This window comes from Pararge aegeria, chromosome 24 (assembly GCF_905163445.1).
Source record: "Pararge aegeria chromosome 24, ilParAegt1.1, whole genome shotgun sequence".
NCBI classification, from domain to species: Eukaryota; Metazoa; Arthropoda; class Insecta; order Lepidoptera; family Nymphalidae; genus Pararge; species Pararge aegeria.
In genome coordinates, this window is record NC_053203.1 from 12461662 (window position 1) to 12489125 (window position 27464).

The following is a 27464-nucleotide window of genomic DNA, read 5'->3' on the forward strand; positions in this document are numbered from 1 at the left end:
TATGCGAAATAGTTTCAAACCCATTTCGTTGTTTGAATTACGGACTAAGTCCACCCGATGGTAAGTGGAAAACCAACGGCTATGCACAAGGAGCACGTCCTACAAAGTGTGCCCAAACTTGAGATACTAGTACTTAGTATAAACGTGTAGATTTTACTGGTTTTCGTGACTAATAGCAAATTAAACTTAATTTTGTACAGAAAAAATATTGAAACTGTTGTTTAAATTACGAGACAAGTTAAAAAATAGAGTCTTATCAAACTCATAGCAGCAACTTCAGCTTCAGTAGCAGTAGATCATAGTACAGAGGAGGCTCGCATGACATCCGCGGGAAGAACGCGTGCGTGCATAGGTCAGTAAATTTAAGGGTAGGTATTTTCATTTTATATCACCTGCGTAGGTACCCCGTGCATAGATACCCTCTATGTACGACAATGGTGGTGAAAACGGTGTATCCCGATGTGCCGTCACCACATGACTCAAAACATAGTTTTAATTACATTACTGTTTGGTAGTCGGGTAAAACTGAGCGTGAGTGAACCTCGAGCGACCGGGTACAATAAGAAATCACGTCCCGGCACTAAACTTTTAAGCTGCACCCGCTGTGACAAGCCATTCATGTAACATGCAGACGAACAAACTATTTTATAGCGATCGTAAATGTGTGTGCCCCGACCCTCCCGCTCCGGGCGCGGCGTGAATACTTGATGCAGTCTCACCTCACTGTGTGCGCCATCTCAGCGAGATTGGACTTGAAATGCAGCCGGTAAAAAGTGTACCTACTTACTTAGACTGCGGGCCCATTAGGCTGCACAGCAATTAGCAGAGCTTTATTGACAGCGCTTGATTGCCCGTCAAACAGTCAAACCGTATGGTGAGTGATGTGCAGCCTCAGACTCCATTGAACGTCTGGTTGTCCAAGGAAGAATCGAGGGCACCAGATCACGCGGAAGATCGCCCATGAGATGGGCTGACCAAATAAAGGCTGCAGTGGCTGTCCCCTTACATGAGTGTGCTAGAAAGGCAGCTGCCAGAGAGGAGTGGCGACGAATAGTCAAGCGTGCCAAAACGACCGAGAAGAATCCACTCTTGATTTGAAGGTACCCAGATAATAGGTATCGGGAAAGACGGAAGATGGAAGGGCATTCCAGACCTTTGCGGTGCGTATTAGAAAGAAAAAAGCAATGCGCTTCGTACGTCTTGATGGTGTTTCAACTACGTGACGGTACAGATCGAATAGCTCCTGAGACAAGCAACCAAGGTGATCAAGACTTTGAAGTCTACTGACTACAACTGCGTTGACATTGAGTCTCCTAGCACGACGATCCACCAACCGGGGAAGTATTACCGCTATGCTTATTTCTGCTTCCAAGCAGCATCTTTGCAATGCTGTGCTGCAATTTCCGAAGGGCGTCGTTGCCGGTGTAATTAAAGGCACATGAGGCTTAACACCTATGCCTATATTATGGAAAATTGGAAACAAGGCAAGGGCACGTTGCTCGGTTTATAGACGATAGTTAGCTATTCCGGTTATTATGTGATAATAATCGCCACAAATCCACAAAAGAGCAGCGTGGTGGGGTCATGCTTTTAAATGTTGATTTTAAAATGTATTATTTCAGCACTCTGTTTGATTTAAATAATAAATAAAACACAAAATCAGTTTTTCTCCCCACCTACCTAGGTTTTGTAAACTTGTTGATAAAATACAATAAAATAATGAAAAAAAAACTTTTGCGGTAAATCATGTGTAAATAATGTGTGAATTTTATTGTGAAATGGCAGTTTTCGAAAACCTACTTCCTATTTCGACATTCCGAATATATAATTGTGAATAGAATATTCAACTACCCAAGGCTCTGCATACACACTGAAGCAACCCCTTTTCGATTATATTTTAATAGCATGTAGGTACTTACTCGACCCCACAAAAGATTTCTATATTTTTTGCAGATGATATAAAGTGTTCACTTTGGCATTATATTATGTCAGGAGACTTCGACTGTGATCTAAATAAAATAATAAAAACAAAGCTTTTAATAGAATGACAGAAACATAAATATACTACATGTACGTTTGTGAAATGACAAACATTTCCATCATATTTTTAGCATTGTCATACGAAACATTTTCTCGTGTCTCATATCGAGCTCACTTTAATATGTATGTTGACAAATAAGAGACAAAATAATATATTTTTATACTCGTGACATTGTGTAGGCTGCTATAAATGATATATATTGTTGTATAAATGTGTACAGCCTCCCGTAACTTTAGCGCGATAGCACTGTGGTTAAAACTTCGACTTGCCTTCCTGGGCGATCGAGTACGATATCCGGCACACATCTCTTCTGTTACTTGTGTTATGAGTTACCAGCTTATGCCCACGACTTCGTTTGTGTGGACCTCAGAATTGGGTCTAAAGCTTCGCTAGTTAACAATTATTAATCTTACCACGGCAACATTATGAGAGATCGGTAGAAAGTACATGTCCTTTTCCATAGCATAGGTGACATGCATACCAAATTACAAAGCTGTCTACCCGCGGCTTAGCTCGTAAATAATTTTCAATTTTCCCTCGGGAACTACTTAAGGAATCGGAATAAAAGGTGTCCTTTTCCATGTCAAAGGCTACTGTCATGCCTTATTTCATTCAAATGCGTGATTGATTAACAAAAATCCACACTTTTACATTTCTAATATCAGTAGGATAAAATTAAGTAGGATTAAATATCACTGGCGAGAACGGTGGAGACTAACATCGTGAGGAAACCTGCATGCAACCCGGTTTTCTCACGATGTTTTCCTTCACCGTCGAAGCAAGTGATATGTTTCATTACTTAGACGTAGAGGTGCGTGCTGGGACTCGAACTCGGCCCCCCGAAAGTGAAGTCGAGTCGAGCCTACAAGTAAATCAATTTTTTATTTTTTATTTTTATTAGTTCTGTAAAAATGATTCTAAATTGAATTCTATAACTGACAGTTAAAAATAGTTTTTTTGATTTTTTCCATTATTAAACTCTAAGAAGATTGTATCATTGCGAAGTAAATAAGTAATTTCCGATTAAAACAAGAGCCCCAGAGAGTTGATGCTGCGGTTGACAGGTAAAAGCGTGTCTGAGAATCTGTTAAGAGGCTCGCTTGAGATGTTAAGGACGTTTGGTTGGCAGGGGTGATTGAAAATACTTCTTTCTTATCTTGAGAATGGAGGAGATTTCACGTAGTTCCAGTAGCTATTCGAATTGGATTTAAAAATAGTAGGACAATAGAACTAAATGATCTTTCGTTTGTTATGTACCTACACAAATTAACCAAAGTAAGGTTTGCAGCAAAACCCGTGTGTTATACGATGCGTGTTAGTCTGCCCGGCAAATTTATCTATATTTCTGTCTGTACTAGTAACTAATTATATATTAAAGGTATACCTACTGGTTAGTGGTCACTAAACTATTGCATTTTATGTTCACATACTTTGCATATTTCGTTTTTTTTTAGAACTTAACAACTAACAAATCTTAAACTGTGTTACAATAAATTTATAAAGAGGGTAAATAATTAAACTTTTGATAACTATAAATTCCTATTTGCCAGATATTTTATTAAATAATTAATAGATAGTTTTCAAGAAACCAAAGTTCATGACATTGAGTTGGTGCCTTGGTTGGTATTTTGATATAAATACGACTGCACTATCCATGGAGTCGAATGATGCATAGATACATCTCGGTGTCTTAGTCGTTTATCAATAGTCATCTGCTGTAAGGTGTCGAGGAGCTAGGCATGAAATAGCCTTGACAATAGGTCAAGGCGACCACATATTGCAGTGTTATTAGGACAACTTCCCTGTTAAATTTCAAGATTATTGAAATAAATAAAAACTGTACGACTAAAATCGCTTCAACAGCTGTAAAACGAAATATTTTATGTTAACGATAAGATCTTTTCGCGATGTAACTGTTATAGAATTTGGGTCGTTCAATAAAAGTTAAGCAAAGTATCTATTTAAGGACTGAACATTTCCATTAAAATTGCGCGTAAAAGTTTTCAGCCGGGGCATGTGGGCCAATAGCGTCGTGTTTATGCCAACGGCGGTCGGCAGCGGCCCGCGTCGTGATTGGTAAATTTACCGACCAGTTTGGTGGAATTGATATTTTATTGGTCCTCTTGGGCAGTGGAGGTTTCTGGTTCAATTGCGATTTGCCAAAAATGCTGGCTGTATTTCCGCGCCCAACAGGCAGCCTGATTCTTTGCGCGGATAAGGTACCTGCATTTGGTTATAAAGGGTCGATACTTGCCCGTCATTATACTCAAACATTTATAGTTCAAATTAAAGATTTTTCAGTAATTTGTTAGTATGGGATAGCAAGATTTCATATAAAAATTAGGTTTTAATCAAGGTGATCGTGTAATATTTTTGGCAGGCCCCACCTACCAAGTTATTTTTGACATTATACTTAACTATAATCAGATGATCAATATAATATGATAGTCAGAAGTACCAGCCACTTAAAATAATTTAACTATTAGTAAAAATGTGACTGCTGCAATAGCTTAAACATTAGAAGGAAAAGTAAACTTCATGTGCAGTAGGATACCTACTAGGCTACGTTTATGTTGAATTATGAATTAAGATGTGTCTCAATGGGCTTAAAGTTTATAATTATTGGGTAAGTTCTCTTCGATAACAAAGCTTAAGCAAAACTATTGCTCTTACAGCTGTTTTGAAAGGCAATGTGAGATGGTAATAAAAAGAATATCCGACTTTGTTTTAGTTGGCTTTTTTTCTTAGATCAGGGCGCTTTTGAACCCTCGGTTAGTCATCACAATACAATGTAAGTAATATTTTAATAATTCAATATATTACCAATGTGTCTAGCATACATACTTGAATAAAGATATTTTGAGATTGACAAGAATTGCAGACGAATAAAACGATAAACCCAATCGAAAGATTCACCGACGCACAAAAAAGTGCTGTTATTTATTCCATTTCCCAAAGATGTCCAATAAAACACCCGGTCCGCTGAAGCCCGGCTTTATTAACCGTACGGTTTAGGGCCGGGCCGTAAACATAACGAGCTATTTCCCGGTCTGGCCCGGGCAACTTTGCGCTGATTTTAATGAAAATGTTCGGAAAACCTTTGAATATTTAGCCCAAAGCTTTTACGAAAAACGATAGCAGTTTGCAGTTATGCTTTTTGGCCATTTTCAAGTTGCGCTATATCTTTGTGTTCTACGCTAGCTAATCATAAATTCTGACAAAATTGAAATAAACGGAATCCCTGAATTGAGTAATTAGGTTTTGACAACCCCTCACTGAATGGTGACCCCAGAACTAGAGCTCCGTGAATCCGGAGCTCTCCTATGGTCGAAAACGCATGTGGCCAACAGTGATTCATCATCATCATTTTGACCTGTCTGTTGATTGTGTGAAACAGGTTTAAATTTATCAAAAGTATTAAAAATAGTAGAAAAATAAAAATACTCCTGTGCCCGTTTTCACTAATGACGAACAAGGAAATGCCTAAATAAGTAACGCTTAAGCTAAGGCCTAGGCATACATGAACCGCTAACCAATAGTTATCACCTAAGATTTGGTGAAACTTTTTTTTGCTATAGACACTAGGCACTCGGTGTAGGTGATATCTAGGTTTAGTTAAAACAGGCATTAGACCGCATATTCAATCACTATGACGTCATAACGCAGTAAAGAAATAAATACATCAGCGGGCATCATAACCCTTTTGTATCGCACGAAGTAACCTTAGTGTCGGCGGCACCAGATTGTTTAACGACTTCATTCGGCACGCCGGCCCTGAACCGAGAATGGGTAATCGTAAAAGTGACCGGAGATCGAAGGGATTTACGATTGGCGGCAGATGGACGCGCGTCGGCGGAGCTTTTGTTTACGCAAGCATTGCTTTAAAGCGACATCTTACTATATCGGGAAAAGGCGCGGTTTAGTTTTACAAATCATCGGTCACGAAAACAATCTACTACATCTAGTAGTAGTAGAGTTTCCTGTGGCAGAGCTCATCCGGGGAAGTACTAATGCCACGCTTATGTGTGCCGCCAAACAGCCGTGGTGGCCGGTGCAACTACACGCACATGAGCCTTAACGCTTACTTCTCAGTTTGATGAGAACAGGGCGGTACTTTTTCCATGGACGCCCTGCGAAGTGTTACTCTGTTTATAGGCGATAGTTTGCTACAAACACACGGGCTTTATACTTGGTCCGTCAATCATAACTATAAAGAAAAATCTAGACAAATTAATTGAATTCAAGTGATTATATCAGTGATTTCAAAATGGCTCTTACGCTCACGACTATTTAAACGAATATCGTTTAATATACGTATTTGACGGCCGATTGGCGCAGTTTGCAGCGATCCTGCTTTCTGAGTCCAAGGCCGTGGGTTCGACTCCCACAACTGGAAAATGTTCGTGTGATGAGCATGAATTTTTTTCAGAGTCTGGGTGTTTATATGTATATTCTAAGTATTTATGTATATTATTTATAAAAAATATTCAACAGTCATCTTAGTACCCATAACACAAGCTACGCTTACTTTGGGGCTAGATGGTGATGTGTACATTGTCGTAATATATTAAAAAAAAAAAAAAATATCTAAACACTGGTTCTTCAAATGACTGTCGGTTTTTTTATCCATCTGTCTGTCTGTTTGTAGGTGCTAGTTTACGATATGGTCGTACTGATAATCACGAGACTTCCAGTGGCAGACGATATGGTCGTACTGATAATCACGAGACTTCCAGTGGCAGTTATAGAACTTTCGTAGAAGTAATATACGGACAGACAGAGTTGTTAGATCTGCCCCCTGCTAGGGCATCCGACAAAAACGAAATTAAAAATCTTAATGTACCTCCAGCAATAGATATATAATATGATCTATTGAGGTCGATAAGCAAAAATAAAACTTAAATGTTTTGTAATGAGTAGTAATAACATAAAGTAATACAAACTCATCTAATACAGGACTACAAAGAGAATTTCATATAAAGTATAGAATAGAATAAGGTCTGCGGATAAAAGGCTAACAAAATGGCTGACGCGAGCAAAATATAAATTCAAACACGTAACTAACTTGTGTTAAGCGTTCAAGTCTCGGGCGGAGAGCTAACGAGCTGTCAGGGTTTATGTTAACCGGTATTGAATTTGAAATTTTATATCGGTTCTTCGCTACAGAGGGAAAATAGTTCCGTCAAAACTTTCTTTAATGATATTAATAAAGCTGCATGAAGATTTTGTTTTTGTGTTGTGTTTTAATGTTCTAATCTATAGAACTGGCAGTCGGATGTGAAAAATCTATTTTGCATTTAATAGATTTTGCGACCCTTAGGAGTAAAGAAAGAAAGACCGCCTAGCGAAACGGAATAACATGTACGTAAAATAGCGTATATAATTATTTTAAAGGGAAACTTTTACAAAATTAGTGCGCGGACAGGATGACTGAGAACCGCTAGTTAATACCGTAAATGCGTAATTGCGTTTCTCTATTTGTTAGTTTTTTTAGGGAGAAATCAGTTTTATGTGGGATTTCTGCGCACTGAATCCTCCTCGGTGGCCGTCCTCAGCACATATTGTGTGGCTGCGAATTGCTCTAAGAAGCCTCTCTTGTATACGGCTTTTGGCTCGCCCCGGGGGAAATATTATTTGAATTAGATTAGTTTCTTAAGCTTAAGATATTGCTATAAATTGGTACTTATTATTGCACTTTTGAGTCAGTTGCCAACTGGTGTCGACCTGTAATGTATAATTCGTGACGTGTGTACACGTGTGTACCACCTCTTTCATATGAAACGTTTTAGCCATTAGCCATTTTACATAAAAGGTAAAGTGTAAATAGTATAATCGAATACTGTCGTTGTAACCTCGGTCTGGCAAGAGGCTTCGGCCGTTTTTAGTTACCACCCATGCCGCCAAGCGATTTAGCGTTCTAATACGATGCAGCGTAGAAACTGATTAGAAACATAGGTTTATTATGCCATACGCAAACAGGCTGCTGCCAGATAATATTGTTTACTTGTAGTAAAGAAAAACACATTCTGCAATTTCATTTAAAATCATAAAATGAAATTTTATTTTATTTCTTTAGGACAGAAAACAATTACATATTATAACAACAGCTGTTAAATCTAAACAAAAAGAGTGGGTGTAACATGTAATCCACAACACTATCCCCACAATATTGTAAGGACCGGCGATACAATGTTACTAGTAACACTTACTATGACAGATAATCTTAACTAATAAATAATAATAATAATAATATAACTAACTAACTAAAAATTAAAATTAGCTCTCATAGCAAGTTAATACGAAAGGAAAGGAAAAAAAAACAGGAATAGAAAACCAATTAATTGATATAAAAGAAAAATTCAATAAAAAGACACATTTAACTTCGAAGACTAAATTAGTAATCAGAGAAAATAATGATTAAATACTCGAAAGTGTTGAAATTAAAATTGTTTATGTCTATTTCTATACAATAGCTAATTACGACGTACCTCAATTACCGGGAAACTGGAGAACTCATTTCACCGAATGAACGAGAAAAGTGTTCTGTATTTATAATGTCTAATTTTAGAACGAACTCCGCAACAATCGAACGAAGGTTTTTTAATCTCCAACGAAACCCACACACGTTTCAATTTCTAGAGACTTCTACCAATCGATACCTTCATTCGGTGATTGTGTGCTTCGGGCAAATTTGTACTGCATCCGCCCGTTTGCGTAACATCTTTACATTTCGCCTCAAGAGCTGAAAGCTAAGCAAATATCGGTTGCATGGATACAATGTACACTTTGTTATATCCTCGGTTATATCCAAGCAATGCCTTACGTATTGTGGTAATAAATACACATGTTCTATTCTAGTTTATTTAAAGTTTGAGCTGACCACTACTAGAGGGTGTATGGGGGTGCGAGAGGCCTAGTTGCGCGAGTGGAAATATGACAAAACCAAAAGCTGCGTTTTTCCATCTGTTACCAGCTCCTCGGGATCGCAACGTCTCGCGATTCTCCGAGCGATATAAAAATAAAATATCTTTATTTTCAAAAATAGTCTCCACACTAGGTAGCCTGTATCGTGGAGACCATGAATGACTTCTCATTTAGATTAACATAGGACTAGGCGACTTCCTTTTATGATCTAAATATTTATATATTATAGATACCAAGATACAATTAGATATATACATTGGGGTAAGGTATAATAAATATATATATATATATTATTATACCCTAAATAATAATAATAATATATATATATATATATATATATATATATATATATATATATAAATGTTTGATCGCATAAATAGAAGCTTGACCCAAGCTGCACAAAACGGTGTTATTTGAAACTCCATACAGCGTGCTGGAAACCGGCCCAAGCCCTTCTCATTCTCAGAGGAGAATCTTCCCTAATTCTGACAACAGATCCTGTACTGGGCCGGATGAGTTATCCAAAAAATAAACGAAAGGCCTAAGTAAGTCCAGTGAACGTCCATTGGTTGTAATGAGGTTGATGAAGGAACCCAAAAAGGGGGTGTAAGCTCGTAATTCGCCTGTATAATTTTGTGGTGATATGAAATTGTTATCGTAATATAACGGAGAACGGGCATATGCGTTCTCTGTTCTACTACTACGATATATAGCTATCACCAACCCGTCTGCCCAGGGTGGTGACACCCTGGCGCAGCGGTGAGCGCTATGGTTTATGTTGGACGCCCCGAGTTCGATTCTAGTCAAATAATAAATTTCCAAATCTGCCCTAAGTTGGAAATTTGTTATTTCCTAATTTTCTCTGGTCTTGTCTGGCGGGAAGCTTTGGCCATGGCTACGACTCTTCCGACAAAGAAGTGCCGCTAAGCGTTTGAGCGTTACGGTATCATGTGTCTCCCTAACAGGTTAGCCCGCTACCATCTTAGACTGCATCACCACTAGGTGAGATTGCAGTCGAGGGCTAACTTGTAATGAACAAAAAAAAGTCCTTTACTGGTGGACCGGTGTTATAAGCTATTGATGTTATGATGATGAGCAATCCAAGGCGGAGGGGGTCTTAGCTCGTAAATAGCTTTTATAATATCAGTGGTGATATAAAATTGAAAAGCTTTAATATAAATTGGTTACGTACAATTTAATGCTATGCATGTCCGGCGACCGCGCTTGGCCCCGCTCCAGCCCAGCCCGCTGCTACCATCCATATTTTAGCAGCTGCATCTGCGCATTACGCTAATGTGCAGGGAATATACAATATGGTGCACGAGATTTTACCTTAATTGCTAACTAAATATTTAGTGATGCACTCTGTCAAACGAAGGTTTAACACGTTTAACCCACCAATCCGCATTGGACAGGGCCGTGGACGCTACTACGAACTACGGCCCCTTCTCATTGTAGGGGGAGACTCGTGGGCCGGTAATGAGTTAATATGATGATAATAGCCGTTGCCCTCGCTTATGACGTTTATCCTGTGAAAATCGTTCGTGTCTAACTAAAGCTATCATAGAGCTGTAGGTATGGTTTGTTTTTTTGTAATTTTGTTTACACGCATCCCATCTTTATGATTTGAAAAATCTTATTGCGTTTGATTGCATTTCTTGAGAAAGGTCATCCGCTATGGAACCATAGACCCAATTTTTTTAATTCTTTGATTTGAAAAAAAAAAAAACATTATTTTTTCTTTTTAAGCCTAGTTTATAAGCACAGTCAAGATGCTATGCAAGCAAGATTACTATGACTAAGATGTGTAGTGCGGAAAACTGTAGGTAGGTACTACGAAATTCCTGGCTCCATGTAATAATATTGAAATTCCTTTATAAGCGAAATAATTAATGTTTAAATTCCTATGAAATAATTACTATGAAATTCAATACAACATTATATAATCCAAACGGATGTACGAAATGTACTGAATATAACACTTCTTTGTTTTTTTTTTCGATCCGTTCTGCGCAAAGGGTTTCACACAGAGAGCAGTTGCATGTGTACGAATTTAAAAATAAGAACCCATCGAAACGCACACTAGTGTTTTAATATCTCTTATTATACATCAGTTGCATCTTCTTAGATCAGGGCGTTTGGAACCCTCGTAGCTTTAGTTTTACGTTGACGAATTCATTTAATGCCGTCAACTCACTTCTATGTCATATTTTACATGTAATGTACTCATCAAAAGGGTCCATCTATGTGCCTATTTGAATAAAGCATTATTTGACTTTGGCTTTGTTGTATAAACTACTATTATACAATCTTACGTAATTGTGATCCAAGTTTTCGTTTGTTGCAGATATTCCATACCTGGAGCTGGCGGAGCCCGACGAGGGTTACCACGGGCTGATCCGCGAGAACGAGACGCTCGTGGAGGTGACGCCCGCCATCCGCGCTCGCGGCCCGCTCTGCTCCTTCCTCATCCTCAACAACAAGCACCATGGGGAGGCGCCATTCGAGGTAACACTTTAACTATACCTTACGCGTTCAGTGTACACAAGCGCTGCACTAGTCAAATAACTCAGCAATGAACGTTCAATTCATCAATAAAATCTCCGGGAGAGGATATAGATAAGCATTTTTTTACAACCTCCCTGGGGCAGCGGTGAGTGGTGTGGTTTTAAGCGGGAGGTCCTGGGTTCGATCCCCTGCGGGGCAATTTTGGGAATTCATAATTTCTGAATTTTCCTCGGTTTGGTCTAGTAAGCTTCGGGAAATCCTAGTCACCACTAGCGACAAAGAGGTGCTGCTAAACGATTTAGCGTTCCGGTACGATGCTGCGTAGAAACCGACCACAGGCTTGCATAGCGGGTATGCAGTTGATATAAAATGAAGAAAATGTCCAGTACGAGTTATAAATACCTAAGAGCAAGCTTTTCATAACTCTTATAATGCCTATCCTTAAGTATTTTTATAACTCGTACTGGAGATTTTCTTCATTTTATATCATCTGCATACCCTGTGCATACCTTCTATGCACGCCACTGTTAACAGGTATGTCCCTTACAATCTTTGGCTGCATCATCACTTATCAGTAGGTAAAATTGCAATCCAGGGCTAACTTGTAGAGAATTAAAAAAAACATCACGCTGGACAGACCAAAATAAACGACATCGCATCGACAACGACATCGGTGATCGCAGTAGATAGTTGTTGTAGTACAGAGGTACTGCTGTCCGTTCTCCGTTATATTCCCTCAGTCGCCTCGTACGACATCTTCGGGATGAGGAAGGGTAGTGCAAACTGTATTCTGATCTGTTGTCATCACAAACCACAACAGCATTAAATAAAATTTGCTCAAAACCGTATCTAATAGACATGTTAGGTGAAATTTTTTATTTATTTAATCCTTTAAAGATATGAGTTATAGTTATTTCTAAGATGCATAACTGTCTCTGAGATGTATTATGCATAAAATAATAAAGCAAACATGCAAAGAGTTCCCATTAAAAACCCAAAAGTTCAGAAATTATTATCAGAAAATCGACTTCAAAAGTTGTGTTTTTAAAAACCCTTGTTAAATACTAAGCCACCGGAACCGGAAATGCAATATTCGCAAATGTGTTTTATATTATATCTCAAATCAAACAAACACATCGGTAATGTTCCCCAATAACATCTCTCTGCCAATGTCTGCCACTTGGCACGGACATCGTAGCAAACCGTTTACCAGAGATATTTAAACTAAGGTTAGAAAGGACAATGACGCAATCTTGCTCTAGTGACCATTTATAATAGTATGGATCTAAGACGGTTATGATTTGTATAACACAACAGCTAGTGGCCGCCCAAATGTTTATTTAGTGAAAAAGAAAATAATCCTTATTACTAATATTTCTAACATTTCTAATTTGCCGCTGACAAGGGCATCCGAATCTTCACTATTTCTATTATTAGCTAGCTATAAACTTTTCCATTTAAAGTTTTTAATCCATTTTTAAAGCAGTTGCTGACTTCCAATTGGGCTAAGGCTGTGTAACTTTAGGAACAATACAGTAATTCGAAGCCATGCACCAAATATTGTCTCAAAAATATCACTGTTGGTGATTTGTATCCGGTAATGAAAAAAGGGGGTATAAGGGGCTTAACAATGTTTGATGAAAATAGGTGATGTCGCCGCCACAAAATCGCGGATTACCATATTTTTCAAAGGGGTTTTTAAAATATTTAATTGATTGTTTTTTTTTTTTTTTTTTTAATACGTGGGTTGTTTACGCGTTGTGAAAACTCTAAACTCGATCTAAAAATACTGATGTTGATTACTCAGTTCTCTGATATTTTGTCAGAACATTAAACTGGCAGAACTTTCCTAGCGAAGAACGCACACGGCGTATTCAGTGTTATAAAGTGTAATAATACAATATCCGCTCTACACCTAGGTGAATCTCCGCCGCCCATCGATTACAGTGCCGAGTTAGCTTCCAAACTACAGTCTCGTAGCACTTGTAGCCCGTTGTAGCAACATAAAGTACTTTCCGCTGCACTTGCTAACTTGCCGATGCTGTGGGATATTGGATTTTCATTTTGTGCTCAATTTCATTTCATCTAGGAAAAGGGGTGACCTGTTTTTTATATCCGGGCTATCTGCAATCAGTAAATAAATAAATAAATATTCAACGGCAAAACACACATATCGCCATCTAGCCCCAAAGTAAGCGTGTTCTGGGTACTAAGATGACTGATGAATAGTTTTATGAATAATATACAGAAATACTTAAATCATACAGATAAACGCCCAGACTTTGAAAAACATTCATGTCCATCACATAAACATTTTCCAGTGGTGGTAATCGAACCCACGGCCTTGTACTCAGAAAGCAGGGCACGGGCAAGCGAAAGCACGGCTGACTGCGCCGCAGTAGGCCGTCAAAAAAAAGTAAGCTTATATCTGTATAATCCACGAAAAGCAGAAGAATCTGTATTGTGTAATTTGTAATTTTTTCAGTCTTTCCTACACCAAACAGATCTTTGGTAATGTACTGTACTGTATGTACCGACACCGTAGCATCCTCAGCATAACAAGTAACACAATATACTGTTAAACTAGATACGATATCCCATCCACTGTTGAAAACGAAGCAACAGGAAATACTTCTTCCTAAATTTGATTAAAATATGTCTCTTCGAAAAGTCATCTCCATTTGGAAAAATGATAAACTAAAAGTTTCTTCAAAAACCAATCCCCAGAGTATCGAATGGCATTCTCATATCAAATATGGAGGCGATTTATTCGATATCGAATACATATCGTGCAGTTATATTCGTACAGTTGTACCTCCGTACAGCTGTACTCGTATCCAATATAGTTTGAATTCAATGGAACAAAATTTGTCGAAGCTCTATTTATAAAGCGCGCGCCTGAATGCTTATTCGAGATATTTTCAACTGTATTACAGCGAATGGTAGTTTTAGTGATGGAAAATGTGGTGTATTCGAGTTGGAGAGTGCAAACTTCCGTATAAATTTACTTCAAATACCACTTCAGTTTCGAAGTTTTGTGATTTGTAATTTTTAAATGCGGGTCTCAGGTCTCTTGGCTGTCATTTTTTCTTTTTAACAACATCGGTCGGACTTAGAAAATTAACGGCGCCCTTCAGACCTTAAAATGTAATAATATTTTTAAACCCACCAATTTGCATTGGAGTGGCATGATGGGTCTCACATGCTCTAAAACCGATTTCCTATAACAGAGGAGGCCTGAGTCTATCAGTGGGTATGCGTTATTAGTATGGTGATGATGATGATGATACTGTATCATCTACTAGGTCTACCAGTATATTAGTATTCCCGATAATGTATCCGTAATTTTCTCCTAATGTTATAAATGCGAAAGTTTCTGCGTGAAAGAAAGAAAAGCGCACAAGCCCACTTTCCCACTTTACATTACGGTTTTAGGATCAAAACTTTCAAGACAGTTTTTCGCTACCGCCAATTGTTGCCATTATTAATAATTTAAGATCGACCAAAAAAATCCAAAATACGTTTCTTGTATGGTCATTTCAACTCTCTACCTATCACAGCACATGGGATACAGCTCGCTGACAGACAGATGGACAAAAGTATGAAATCCTAAAAAGCGCTTTATACATTTTATCCCATTTTCACATGGGAACCTTACATTTTTCATCTTAAAAGTAGACTTTATCACTCAATCGTTCAACAAAATGCATCTGTGCAAAAAAAAATCACTTCAACCCAATGACTCGACTTCGTGTAATCATATTACGTACAACAAACACCAGCTCGCTCGCTGCACCGGCCGGAGAGAAACATTCTGCAATATTTTATTTCATTTGTCCATTTTCTTTTTAAAAGGACTTGTTATAAAACGCGATAAACGAACCGTGTGTACTAACTCAAAAACTGAAACGGTCAATACAGCTGATTGCGTCCGCGCCCGGGACAAAGAGACACGCCGGGCGATATGTATCGCAAACTGTAGGCTTATTCCTATTTAATGTTTGTTTTTCAGCAGTGTAGAAAATTTATGACGCTTCGACATGTAGTGCTGTCTTTACCGTTACAAATATTTTACTCTGTACTCTATTTTTAGGCCCTCGGAATTTAACAATGAACCCTTGTTTTTTTTTATATTCTACTATTTTTTTTTATTATAAGAGACGCGGAACCTTTTCCCAACTGCAAAGAGTCGACCAAGTAAAATGCACAACACAAACAAACAATGGCATCGAAAGACACAGTCGCGTTTAACTAAACAACCCTAATTTCTCCTGGGAAATAACTCCTCGGCAATAACTCAGCGGCAAAATATTCGCGTTTTATAATACAAGTTACAAACTACGGCCACTTATGGACAGCCGCACAATACCTCGCAGTAGTTAAAGTGTAAATTATCTCTTTCAGGATGCTTTGTTTACGAAAAGTAAGAGAGTATGGCCAAGGGCAGTTTAAATTAAAGGTTCTATTAAATATGCAGAGTTTGAGTAGATGAGTGTGTTCGAATCCCACTTAAAAAAATATATGTGCCTAATATTTCACATTTAGCCAATAAATTTATTATTCATGTACAAATGTTTTTTTTTTTTTTGCTGAGGTGGCGGTAATAGGTATTCGTACCCTATTTAAAGTTATTCGTTATATTAGTGTTTGCCCATGGCGATGTAGTAAGCTTTTGTTTGAGTGTATATTTGTGTTTCTTTATTACCATTTATTTATCTGGCTAGCTACTGTAGGGCTAGCATGGGCTGGAGACAAAAATTATATCAACCTCTTAAGCACGACAACAGGGAACAGTTAAAGTTTACCCCCGTTTATTACACGGGTATTATTTGGATATTATTTCCAACTGGGCTGCCAATGCTGCGGTAGAAGATAAATCTTTATCCTTTCACTGTGGAGTAAAATGTTTGAAAACACGACACTTTACTACAGAGTAGTTTGTGAAGCAACATAATCTTAGGTAATGAAACATGGGAACAAAAAGAGAAGAAGAGAAACTTAATAAATCTATATTTTTCAAATTTCGGTTCAATTTCTAAAAGCTCGAAAGAAATCTTGATTCAATATTATTTATTGCATCTGCAATCCGGTTCGAGAGTTTCCACGTATCTGGCGATGCATAGAAAACTTATACCTAGTATGACTCGGAATGTTATTTATTGCAATAAATTTATGATGAACCGGGGTTATAAAACTTATACCCGATAGCGCTGGAGAGTTAGACTGTGACAAATGAGCCAATATTGTGCGTTATCTTATTTTACTGTTAAAGTTTTGAGAACTGTATTTTATTTTGGACTCGTTTTTGCATCTTAATGCACGTCCCGAATTGGCATCCATAGCACTAAAAGTAGAACGTGTGGCTAGGTAAATTTCATAGCAAACAAAACGATGCTTGTACACGGTGCTTGAAGAATTCCCATGTGAAACGTTGGTTTTCCTGGAATGACAAGTCGCCTATGTTACTCTCCGTCCTTTAAACTAACTCTTTGCCAAAAATCAAGTTTATTGCTTTGTTTTTTTTTCATTCTTTTATTCTGGCTTTAGCACAGATTAGCCGATGTCAGGTTCCTTAGTCAGGACGTGATAACAAATACACTACATACAGTATGGGTTATTTTTTGGTTATTTGTTATTTCGCACCGACCGTGAATTGTATGCATGTTTCAAGCTGAGTCTGAAGTTTATTCCATCACGCGGGCCAAGTGCGGATTGGTAGACTTCAAACGCCCTTGAGAACATTATGAAGAACTCTCGGGCCAGCAGTTTTCCTAACAATGTTTTCTCTCACTATTGAAGCAAGTGATAAATTACTTAAAACGCCATAAAGCTTAATCTCCAAAAAGTTTAATGCGTGCCAGGTATCGAATTCATTTCATTCTAATATAACTTGGCTCTTGACTGCAATCTGTTGGTAAGTGTAATGCAAGTTATATTTAATTTCTTAAAACGCACATAACTCTGAAAATTTTGAGGTAAGCGGCGGGAATCGAATTAGGTCCCCCGGCATGGAAAGTCGAAGCTATTACCACTAGATCACCACCGCTTCATTTCTATTTACAAGCATTTATAATTAACTTTCACCGCTAATGAAGCCAACTTTAACTCAAGACAACTTTAAGTTACGCGTTCACGGCAACGCAAGGATTCTTGTTGCAACAATTAATAACTCTCCACTTCTCCACAAGGTCGTATTGTGTTACCTTTCGTTATTCATCCGCTACATGGATTTTACTGCGATCTTCAGTACCGCGTATGGACTGCCTCGCTGACCCAGTGGTGATATGAGATTTATTCGGCGACTCTTTTCGGGGATGATATGAGCTACATTCACGTTCTCGGGCAAAGGTAGTTTTGTCGTAGAGCAGAAACGAATAAGCCGCGCGCACGAAGCGCTGGTAGCCTAGTTGTTTTGACTTGGGCTTCACTTGCGGGGAAATAGAATTCGAACCCCTGCACACACATCTAAATTTCAGAAGTAATGCGCTTAGTATAAAATCAAGGGCAATGCCGTAATAGACACAAACAAAAAAAAAATATCCTACAAGAAAATTCACGAGGCAGACAAAATCTTTGATCTCAAGTTAATTTGATTATCCTGTCAAAGCAAACCATAAAACACTTAGCGAAAACTTTCCACCCCCAAGTTCAAAAGTCGATAACTTTAGAGCCCTCCAGCCGTCTTCGCTGAAAGGCGACCCTTGGAAAAAGGTTAATTTAATATGTATTCAGTAAACACACACTTTTCTTTACTTTACTTTATGGATACTTAGAAGCCTGTCACGACCAGATTCGATCTCAGAAACGTTGCAAACTAAAACTCGGTTTAAAATGCTACATGTCGCTCCGTGCACTCTTTTGTTTTCACGTTTTCATGCAGTTTGCATGTACGAAGAGATTGTTTTATGAGGTTATATGGTTTGTGCCGTTGGGATTTTACCAGTCTGTGCCACAGTATCTGGTCCTCAGTCAGCTCTATCCAGCTACCTTCCTGCCACTTTCTTTATACCATCGTGTGGCAAATCGTACCGGAGTCACATGACAGAGCCCAGACTCACTCCGAGGGGAAAGTTATGAGCTACCCTTGGAGAAAGTGTAAAACCATCGCCTAAAACAGAGCAACACTTTGCAGGGCGAGGAACTAAAAAGTCTTACTCTGTCTAAGCTCTACTACTGTATACTTGAATAAGGTCTCCATTCTAGCATTGGCATTCTTATTTTCATATAAAATGGTCGTCCCAACCTGTGCGCCCTAGAAAGAACTGAGGTTCACCGCAAGGCGCTCTTTCTGTCCACCGAAAAAATCAAGGAGAATATCTTTTTTCCAACTTTTAACCTTATGGTACGTGTTACAGATCATGGTGATAGATGAGAATGAGGCGCGGCTGCGCGTGCGCTACCCGCTCAACTGCGAGAAGCGGCGCAACTACAAGTTTGACATCGCTGCAGTGGGCTGCGATGGATCCTACTCCAATACGTAAGACCACTTCTAATGTCGACATTTTCTGCGCGCCTACTGCCATCGCTTACAGCAGTATGATTTTAAAATGACAGTGAAGCTTCAATCGTGGACAGTTTACTGTCTGGTGGAGGTTTCAACCAGTCAGTTTATAATTAATTTACATCTGAGACTAGCCATCATACCATTTATACGCCTAACCTAACCTAACCTTACACGTAGAGGTAAAAATAACTGAGAACGAACTGTAGTTAAATACGAGCCTACAGATACAGACGTGCTATAAGCGTTTTAGAATTCTTGTACGATATGGTACGGTACAGATTTATAGAACTACCTAACAGTCTGCTTCCATCTCAGATGTCTTAAAAATAAGCATCTTAGTTAAATAATACTTTATAACAATATGGGTAGTAAAGATTCTGTTCTCTACAATAACTTCCATAATTTCACAATTTTTACTATGAAGTCTTTCACGAATTAATTTTGATTCAAGAACATAAACATGAACGCAATTCTGTTTGTTATCTGACCGGTTGTCAACCGCCTTTCACCATGCATACAAAATACATATTTTGAAAGCAGCTATTGTATGCTCATTAAAAAATTTGTGTGGAGGTGACGGTTAAGTATCAACCCTACACGCGCACGCTCGCGAGCAGTTGTCAAGTAGCGAAACAGCACCGTCATACAAGAATAGCCCTTGTCAGTGACGCTAACAGCCTTGGTATTTAATTTTTTAACACAACTGTGTTTGGCTATGGTTTATATTTAAAGTAGTATGGTGCATACCACTGACCTCTATTATAACCAATGGTTGGGCTATTGTCACTCTGTTTTTGTCTCAAATTAATGGGATAGACTGCGCTTTAGCACAATAAGTAGTTTTAGCTTATAAAACTCTGTATCGTCACAGTGAAATGGACCTAAGGACACTCGTTTAAGATTCACAAATCCTGTAATTTTTGTTTTACAAACGTTCTGCCAAAAACCCAAGCTATAGAAATGTAGCCAAATTTGAGCTTTAATGAAAATAATCCATAATAAGTAATAAGAATCCATTTTATTCCGATGTTCAAGTTTTTCTATAATCGAAAACGACTCATTGATTGCGAGCGAGCAAACCTGGTACTAAAACTAGTGTAGTGGGCATGCTGATGACAAATATGCTATGAAAAATAAGCTTAATTTGCCATACTCCACGAAGAGCAGGAGAATCTAAATCTTCAATCTTTGAAGTCCAATAAATCTTCGGAAATGAACAGTCTACGTACGTTTCACTCCGACGCCAGAGCATCCCCAGGAGATTAAGCTTCACAATGTATATTGTTAATTAAAAGATTCGCCAAATGTGCCTGTTATACCTTTTTTGCCCCCTTATTTTACCACCTCATTACTTTATCTATCTCCTCATTAGTAACAACTGCCAAGTGGCAAGAACACAGCTACCTTTGCCTAGTGGAGTTCCTCTCAAACAAAGCGATGAAACGAACGTTTTCCTTCGTTCCAGAGTACCGGTGCACATCACGGTGACGGACGTGAACGAGTTCGCGCCCGTGTTCAGCCAGGCGGCCTACGTGCGCGCCGTGGACGAAGGCAAGCTGTACGACGAGCTGCTGCGCGTGGACGCGACCGACCGCGACTGCACGCCGCGCTACGGCGACGTGTGCAAGTACGAGATCCTCGGCGACGGCGACCGCGCTCAGCCCTTCTCCATCGACAACGAGGGTGAGTACGAGGCGAGCGAAGATTGAGCAAGCAATTATTGTCTCCGGTTATCCGACTTACGTTTTGCAGGGTATTGTCATCATTACTACTACTACTACTGCTGAACATAGGTTTTTTTCTAGAGAGTTCCAAAATCCGCGTTTCTGATCCGCCCGTTGCCAGTGGCCCCCAGCGATTCGTTTCTAAGTCAAAGTCAAAAAGATCGTTATTCAAGCTGGCCCATCCATGGCATTGATGCGTGTGTTAAAAAAATAAAAAGAATGGAAGGCCCAGGTATTCAGATATTCACTATAATACCCACAATGTTCAGGATGGCACTTAAATCTTTCATTAATTAACAGTATTATTGAAGCAACTGTAAAATACCTAGTTTCTTAGCAGTAATTATTTATTCTCATTTTATAAAAGACATCATTAGAGCCCACCAACCTGCTTTATAGCAGTGTTGTGGGTCTGTACTCTATAAACCTAACTTCCCAAGGAGTGAAATAAAACAACTGGACTGACTCTAATACTCTATATTAAGCTTCTCTATAATTCATATTACTTGTTACCTTCAAATGACTCTACTACCAGTTCGGAATTCTGTCTTCGGCAGAGAAGACCACTGGCAAGAAACTCTACCGTTGCTCTTTTATTCAATCAATTAAAACAACTTATAAACACGATTACAACATTGTCATATGTAATAACCATACAAGACATATTTTAAGACAGGTCAAACATAACTACTATTATCACTTATAACATCAGGACTTTTGGAACTAATTGTTTTTATATAGCAACCTCTGCCACATATGCTATCTGTATAAAATAATGCTAGGGCTCCATTTATGATACCTAAATAACCCAAAGGATATAAGAGATATACTTATCTGATGCAACATCAGGTACAACCATAGTACCAACAACTTTTAACAACTTATCTCAACTCCATCACCAGTATATACGACTTTTGTTCCGCCACAACAATATTTCGTTACGTTTATCGTTTCCATTATAAATCACCTATTCACAATTTTTAACGTTCTATCCACAATACTTTACTTAATCTCCTTTTCTCATTTCATTACTTTAAATCTTGTCAAACTCGCGTCTCCCGCCCTAGATCCTATACTTTTATTTGACAGTCTACTAAAGTCCATTATTCTATTTTCAATACATTATCAATGAGTATACAAACTATGATTTGTTGATATATTTAATATAATCATCGGGTTTATCATAGATAAAGTGCTGTAATTCCCTATTTCCTAACACGTGCATTAAAAATGTGTCATAATGTGTGCATGGTCGTGAGATGATTGCGATAACCATATTCGTAAGCTTTAATTGAACGATTCTTAAAACTGACTTAGCAATGATTTATCATTTGGGAGATTCATTCATACAAAACTCCGGACTATCATCAGCGCATTGAGTGAGTTTTGGGGAGATGTTCTATAATTCGGAACTCTTGGCAACACGTTTAAATTCTAGGATTGTATGGTAATATCCCTCATTAACTCATTGGTCATAATCTTTCCTTATCATAAAGCCACGCTTTTCAACGCTCTGGTCAGTTTAAGAGCAAAGAAAATGAAATAAAATATTTAAAGTGCATTTTGTTTTAATTTTTTCTAGGCGTCATACGCAATACGGAGCCATTGGAGTATGACAAGTCCCACAACCATATTCTTTCCGTGGTGGCGTACGACTGCGGCATGATGCCGTCAGCGCCCGTCATGGTCACCATCAAGGTCAACAAACCCTGCCGAGCTGGATGGAAGGGTGAGTAATCCACACCACACGGCTTTGGATCTCAACCTCCACAATCAGGACACGCCAATTATTTGTTGCCAACAATATCTAGCCTTAACTGACTTACTAATTTTATTTAAAGATTTCTTATGGACTATTGACAAGTGTCGGAGCCTATTAATTCATAGCAGGTGATTTGCTTTGTAAGCCTATGATATGAGTTATTTGCAATCGTCAAGTCTGTCTGTTTAGAGGGACTACCACTGGTTCGGAAAGATGATTCTGCCGGGAAGAAGCCCTCAAGAAACTCAGCAGTGGTTCTTTTTCAACATCAACATTTTACAATCATTATTCTATCTGATGATAGGGGAGGCTTTAGAATACCGGATAATTTCTTTATAGTAGTAATTGACGGAACAACCAGATGCCTCACCTGGTGGTAAACGAAAAACCGTCGCCTATAAACGAAGCAACCCTTTACAGGGTATGCAAGGAACCCGTCGTATAAAGTGCCCGTGGTAACCTAAGCCTCAAGTGCTTGTCATTGACTGAAACCACGTCCATGACGCCGGAACACACAACTGCTGATGGCAGCAGAAATAAACATATTAATATAATAATATTGGACCACTACATTCTGGACTCTCAGAATGAGAAGGGTTTAGGCCGTTGTTCACCAAGCTGACCCTGTGCGGATCGGTAGACCCCACACGCCTTTCAGAACATTATGTTGGATATTCAGGCATGCAGATTTCTTCACGATGTCTTCCTTCACTGATACAGCAAGTGATACTTATAACGCACATAACTTTAAAAGGTGTGTGTGCCACGGTTCGGAATCGGCCTTCTAAAAGTGAAGCCGATGTTCTACGAAATAGGCATGAACTCTGCTATTAATATAGTAGAAGCTCTGCTACTCGCGCTGCTGTTATCTGGTTTGGCCTGGTAGCGGGCCGTGGCTACCGCTCGTCTTTGATGTGGGTGTTACTGTTTCGTGCCCCGGTATTGTGCAGGGCTGGCAGAGCGCGTGGACTACGCTCCGGGTTCGGGCGCGCTTGCGCTGTTCCCGGGGGCGCGCCTGGAGGCGTGCTCGAGCGACGAGCGCTGCCCCGGCGTTACTCGCATCCAGGCCGCCGTGTCGCTGCAGGCGTCGCGCGCGGGCGTGGCGTGCGACCGCGACACCTACACCGTGCGCGCACAGCGAGCCGTCTGCGGTGCGTGCGCGCTAACGAACTTTATATCACGTCCGTGCGAGCGTGAAGAGCGACCGCTTGACCCGGCTCGTCACCGCTCGCCTAAGATTGCGGTTTTTTAAAAATGATCAAAGCAGGGAGTGGCAAGCGCGAGCGGTCCTTCCACACGCTCGACTCGTTTTTTTTTGTTCAAGAAGACAACTATGGCAAATACTCAGTGATGTCTACTTTCTCTCTCTCTCCAAACTATTATTTATTTAAAAAAATGTATATATATTTTTTTTTAAATAAATAATAAAAAAATATATATATTTTTTTTAATTTACTAAGATAAGATAGACATACTTACTTGAAACTTTCGTAAGAAGTATCTTTGACGTTTATTTCTATCGAGACAATTTAACTGAATCGTGTATAGCAGGTAGTCATTAGGTCAAGAAAAACACATCGTTTTCTGCTGCGAAGTTCTAGAAGAGTGAAGAGTGGGCAGTTCTTCGCTCAAATTTTATGCAATGGTTATTTTATTTCTTTAAAGTGCGTGCTAAAATCTGCGTGTTAACCAGCTAATTATTTAGCTGTAAACAATAGGTAAGGTAAAGGTTAATTGGTACGAATTTACCTCTATCTTACCTTTAGGGCGGGATGGTACTTGGATGCTACATATAAGGAAAATTGATGTGAGCATAGTAGTTGTTATACTAAAATTTTATTTTTACAGGACTAGACCAGAAGACAATCGATTTACTACCCAGTCCAGGCGCGGGCAACGAATGGGCGAAGTCTCTGAAACCGGACTCAGGTACGTTTATATACCACCCGTCGCTTCATCTTTATTTACCATCACCTTGTTATATAACCGTAGGTACTATTCACCTTGAAATCACTCAACTTTATTTTTCGAATTCTCCAGCTACGCTAATCTTGTCAATTCAAATTAGAAACAAATACCTACACTTATTCGGTGGCCACACATTACACGATCACAGTTGTTCATGATGGAAAGCCTCAAAAACAACAAACTATTAGGTACGCACGTAGCGTAGGTGCTACGCGCGTGTCGGTCTTTTATCTCCAATGACCCCATTGGAGATGTCATAAGCAAACACTTGAATGTTTAGAATTAGTTGGTATAGTAAAATGAGTATGCTTCTTTTGACTGAACGAAACATGGCCATGCACCCTCAACAGTATTTCGATATTCGTTTACACGTCGCATGTGCTTGCAGACCGCGACGGCGAGCAGATGTTCGAGTTCGACGGCGAGGCCACGTCGGCCGCCGTGCCGGAGCGCCTCGTGCCGCACGCGCTGGGCGGCACGTTCGCCATCAGCACGTGGCTGCGGCACGCGCCGCCGCCCGACCACGACAAGCACCGCAAGGAGCACGTGCTGTGCTTGGCGGACGACCACAGTGAGTTGCCCGCTGATGGGCCGATGTGCCTGCCAGAGAACCCTATTTAGACGACACGCTGCGTTCGGGGGGGCTGCGCATACAAAGGTCGCAATTTCATTATTTCAAGTAAAAGCAATTTAGAAATCTGACGAGATCCGTTAAAGAGATCTTCCGGGGAAAATATAGTTTATTCAGTATGTAGGATGCGAGGTATCTTTTGATTTGCTTAACTGTGAAGCAGTGCTTATTTGCCAAAAATCTGTTGTTCATATCTTCCGGGTTGGTTATCCCGATGCTGCTCCGGATAAAAAGTAACCTATGACCTCGCAGTATGAACTCGCACATGATTTAATGGTTAGAAAGTTATTTTCTAGCCATATTAATTTTAACCATATTTCTGTAAAATCGGTTCGTATAACCGATTTTAATATAATAATTCTTTTTGCACTGGGTAGGTTATATTAGGATGTTAATTTTGCCTGCATTTCGTGCAGATCTGAAAAATATGAAAGAAGAAGAAAAAGAAAAACTTTATTGCACATATTAGATACAGGAAAAGAAACAGTAAGGAGTTTGCAGTAAACAATGTTGACATGCAAAGGCGGACTTATCGCTGCAATCTCTTACAGGCAATCTTTGTAGACAAAACAGAGCAAGAGAACGGGATAGTGCCAGGAGTGTTGTAATATGTACAAAAATACCAAAAGGTATAGATACAAATAATCGACGTAATATATATGATTTGAGATAGAGGATAGAAATCCTCAGCAAACAGCAGCCAACTCTCGTTTAAACTTAGCGATACTAAATACATAAAATATTGCCACATATAATATAAGAGCTTCATTGCTATGACTGAATAAAATACATTAGTAATTTACTCTGTTAATCTTTTAAATACAAATTAACTAACAATCCGACCAAACCCTTCTCAATGACAACGCCAAGAAACGCGTCAGAAGGCTTGTTCAAACTGACGCGTTTTGTGATTGGTCGTCAATTTGAACGACACTGCGGTCTCGGATTGGATTGGTTGGGGTCGTGAGCCAGGTGCTAAATTCATGAAATACGTAACGCAAACGCTTGATTTTGCTTTACAGAAATGAACCGACACCACTACGCGTTCTTCGTACGGAACTGCCGCCTGATCCTGCTGCTGAGAAGAGACTTCGGAGAAGGCGATCTGAACATCTTCAGACCCGCCGAATGGCGCTGGAAGCTTCCCGAGGTACGAAATTAGCTTTGATCACTTCTTATTTTCTGCTATCTCACAATGAATATTACGTCGCGTCGTTCTGTAATTCATTAGTCAGCTTATTTTAAATATTTTTTCCTACGATTGTGTATTATACCATTTTTTATAAAGGTAATCAACGGTTACGAAGTAAAGAAACTATGCATTTAAAAGAAATCGTAAAATATACTTCATAATTTCATGTTTATCTCATAGATAAGTTTAATAAGCTTTATTCTTAGAAGAGACATTTAAATTAACATTATAAAGAGAATGATTTTTTGTTTGTTTGTACCGAATAAACTCTGAAAGTACCGGATCGATTTAACCATTTCTCCACCAATAGAAATCCAAATTATTAAAATGTAACATGGGCTATAATTTTTTCAGAAAATTTGGAGATCCTTGAAAAAATTGCAATAATGCAAAAGTAGCAATATTTTGCCTTTCGTCAATAGTGTATATATTTTCTATTTTAGTCATTCTTTTCGTTTATGTTTAACTATAAATGTGGCAACGTAACGAATGCTGTCGGTAGGTGTGCGACAGCGAGTGGCACCACTACGCCGTGAACGTGCGCTTCCCGAACGTGGAGCTGTTCGTGGACGGAGAGCCCTACCGCGCGCCCGACGGCAAGGGCCCGGAGGTCATCGACGACTGGCCGCTGCACCCCGCGCACGGCGTCAACACCACCCTCGTCATCGGCGCCTGCTGGCAAGGTGCCCGTTACATTCAGATGGTGTCGAACGAGCAGTAGTTTGTCAAGGCCGAGAATCAGCATATGGGCATGCTGGTGAAAAGATATCGAGTTAAATAGGTTGTTTATAACATCCGGGCCAAAAGTATCCCATGACTATCTCCACTACATACAATTTTGGCAATATCGGTTTTGCTGCTAAGTTATGGTAACAATTTATTGTTCAAAGCTGGGACACATGTTAAGCTGGACAGACATTCGTTTATATGTTGATATACTGTTCTTAACACTAAACATGAATAAAATAATAAATAAATAAATATAAATAGCTATGCTTCATATCCTTTTCATGAAATTATCCATCACCAAATGGCAAAGTGGGTGCTGTATGTCTTCAATAGCTTCACGAACGAATTCCATCTTTGAGGGCTTGAATCGACGAATAGCTATTGGCTATTCTTCGCGGGGGGTCAGGGGTATCACCATTCACCATATAACGAAGTCCATATTGGGTTTTAATAATTTCATTGCGTTGTTGAAGCGTGTATC

At 39.1% G+C, this 27464-nt stretch overlaps 1 protein-coding gene across 2 annotated transcripts in view; it reads left to right on the plus strand.

Moving 5' to 3' along the window:
* LOC120634581 (calsyntenin-1) overlaps positions 1 to 27464 on the plus strand; it is a 215336-nt gene that overhangs the window by 172714 nt on the left and 15158 nt on the right. For both annotated transcript variants that reach the window (XM_039905301.1, XM_039905302.1), the window contains exons 2-10: positions 11313 to 11473; positions 18829 to 18950; positions 20443 to 20660; positions 22284 to 22430; positions 23414 to 23614; positions 24312 to 24392; positions 24820 to 25002; positions 26085 to 26212; positions 26757 to 26937. In XM_039905301.1, coding sequence (XP_039761235.1) covers positions 11313 to 11473; positions 18829 to 18950; positions 20443 to 20660; positions 22284 to 22430; positions 23414 to 23614; positions 24312 to 24392; positions 24820 to 25002; positions 26085 to 26212; positions 26757 to 26937 — 1422 coding nt within the window. The remainder of the gene's footprint in view (positions 1 to 11312; positions 11474 to 18828; positions 18951 to 20442; positions 20661 to 22283; positions 22431 to 23413; positions 23615 to 24311; positions 24393 to 24819; positions 25003 to 26084; positions 26213 to 26756; positions 26938 to 27464) is intronic.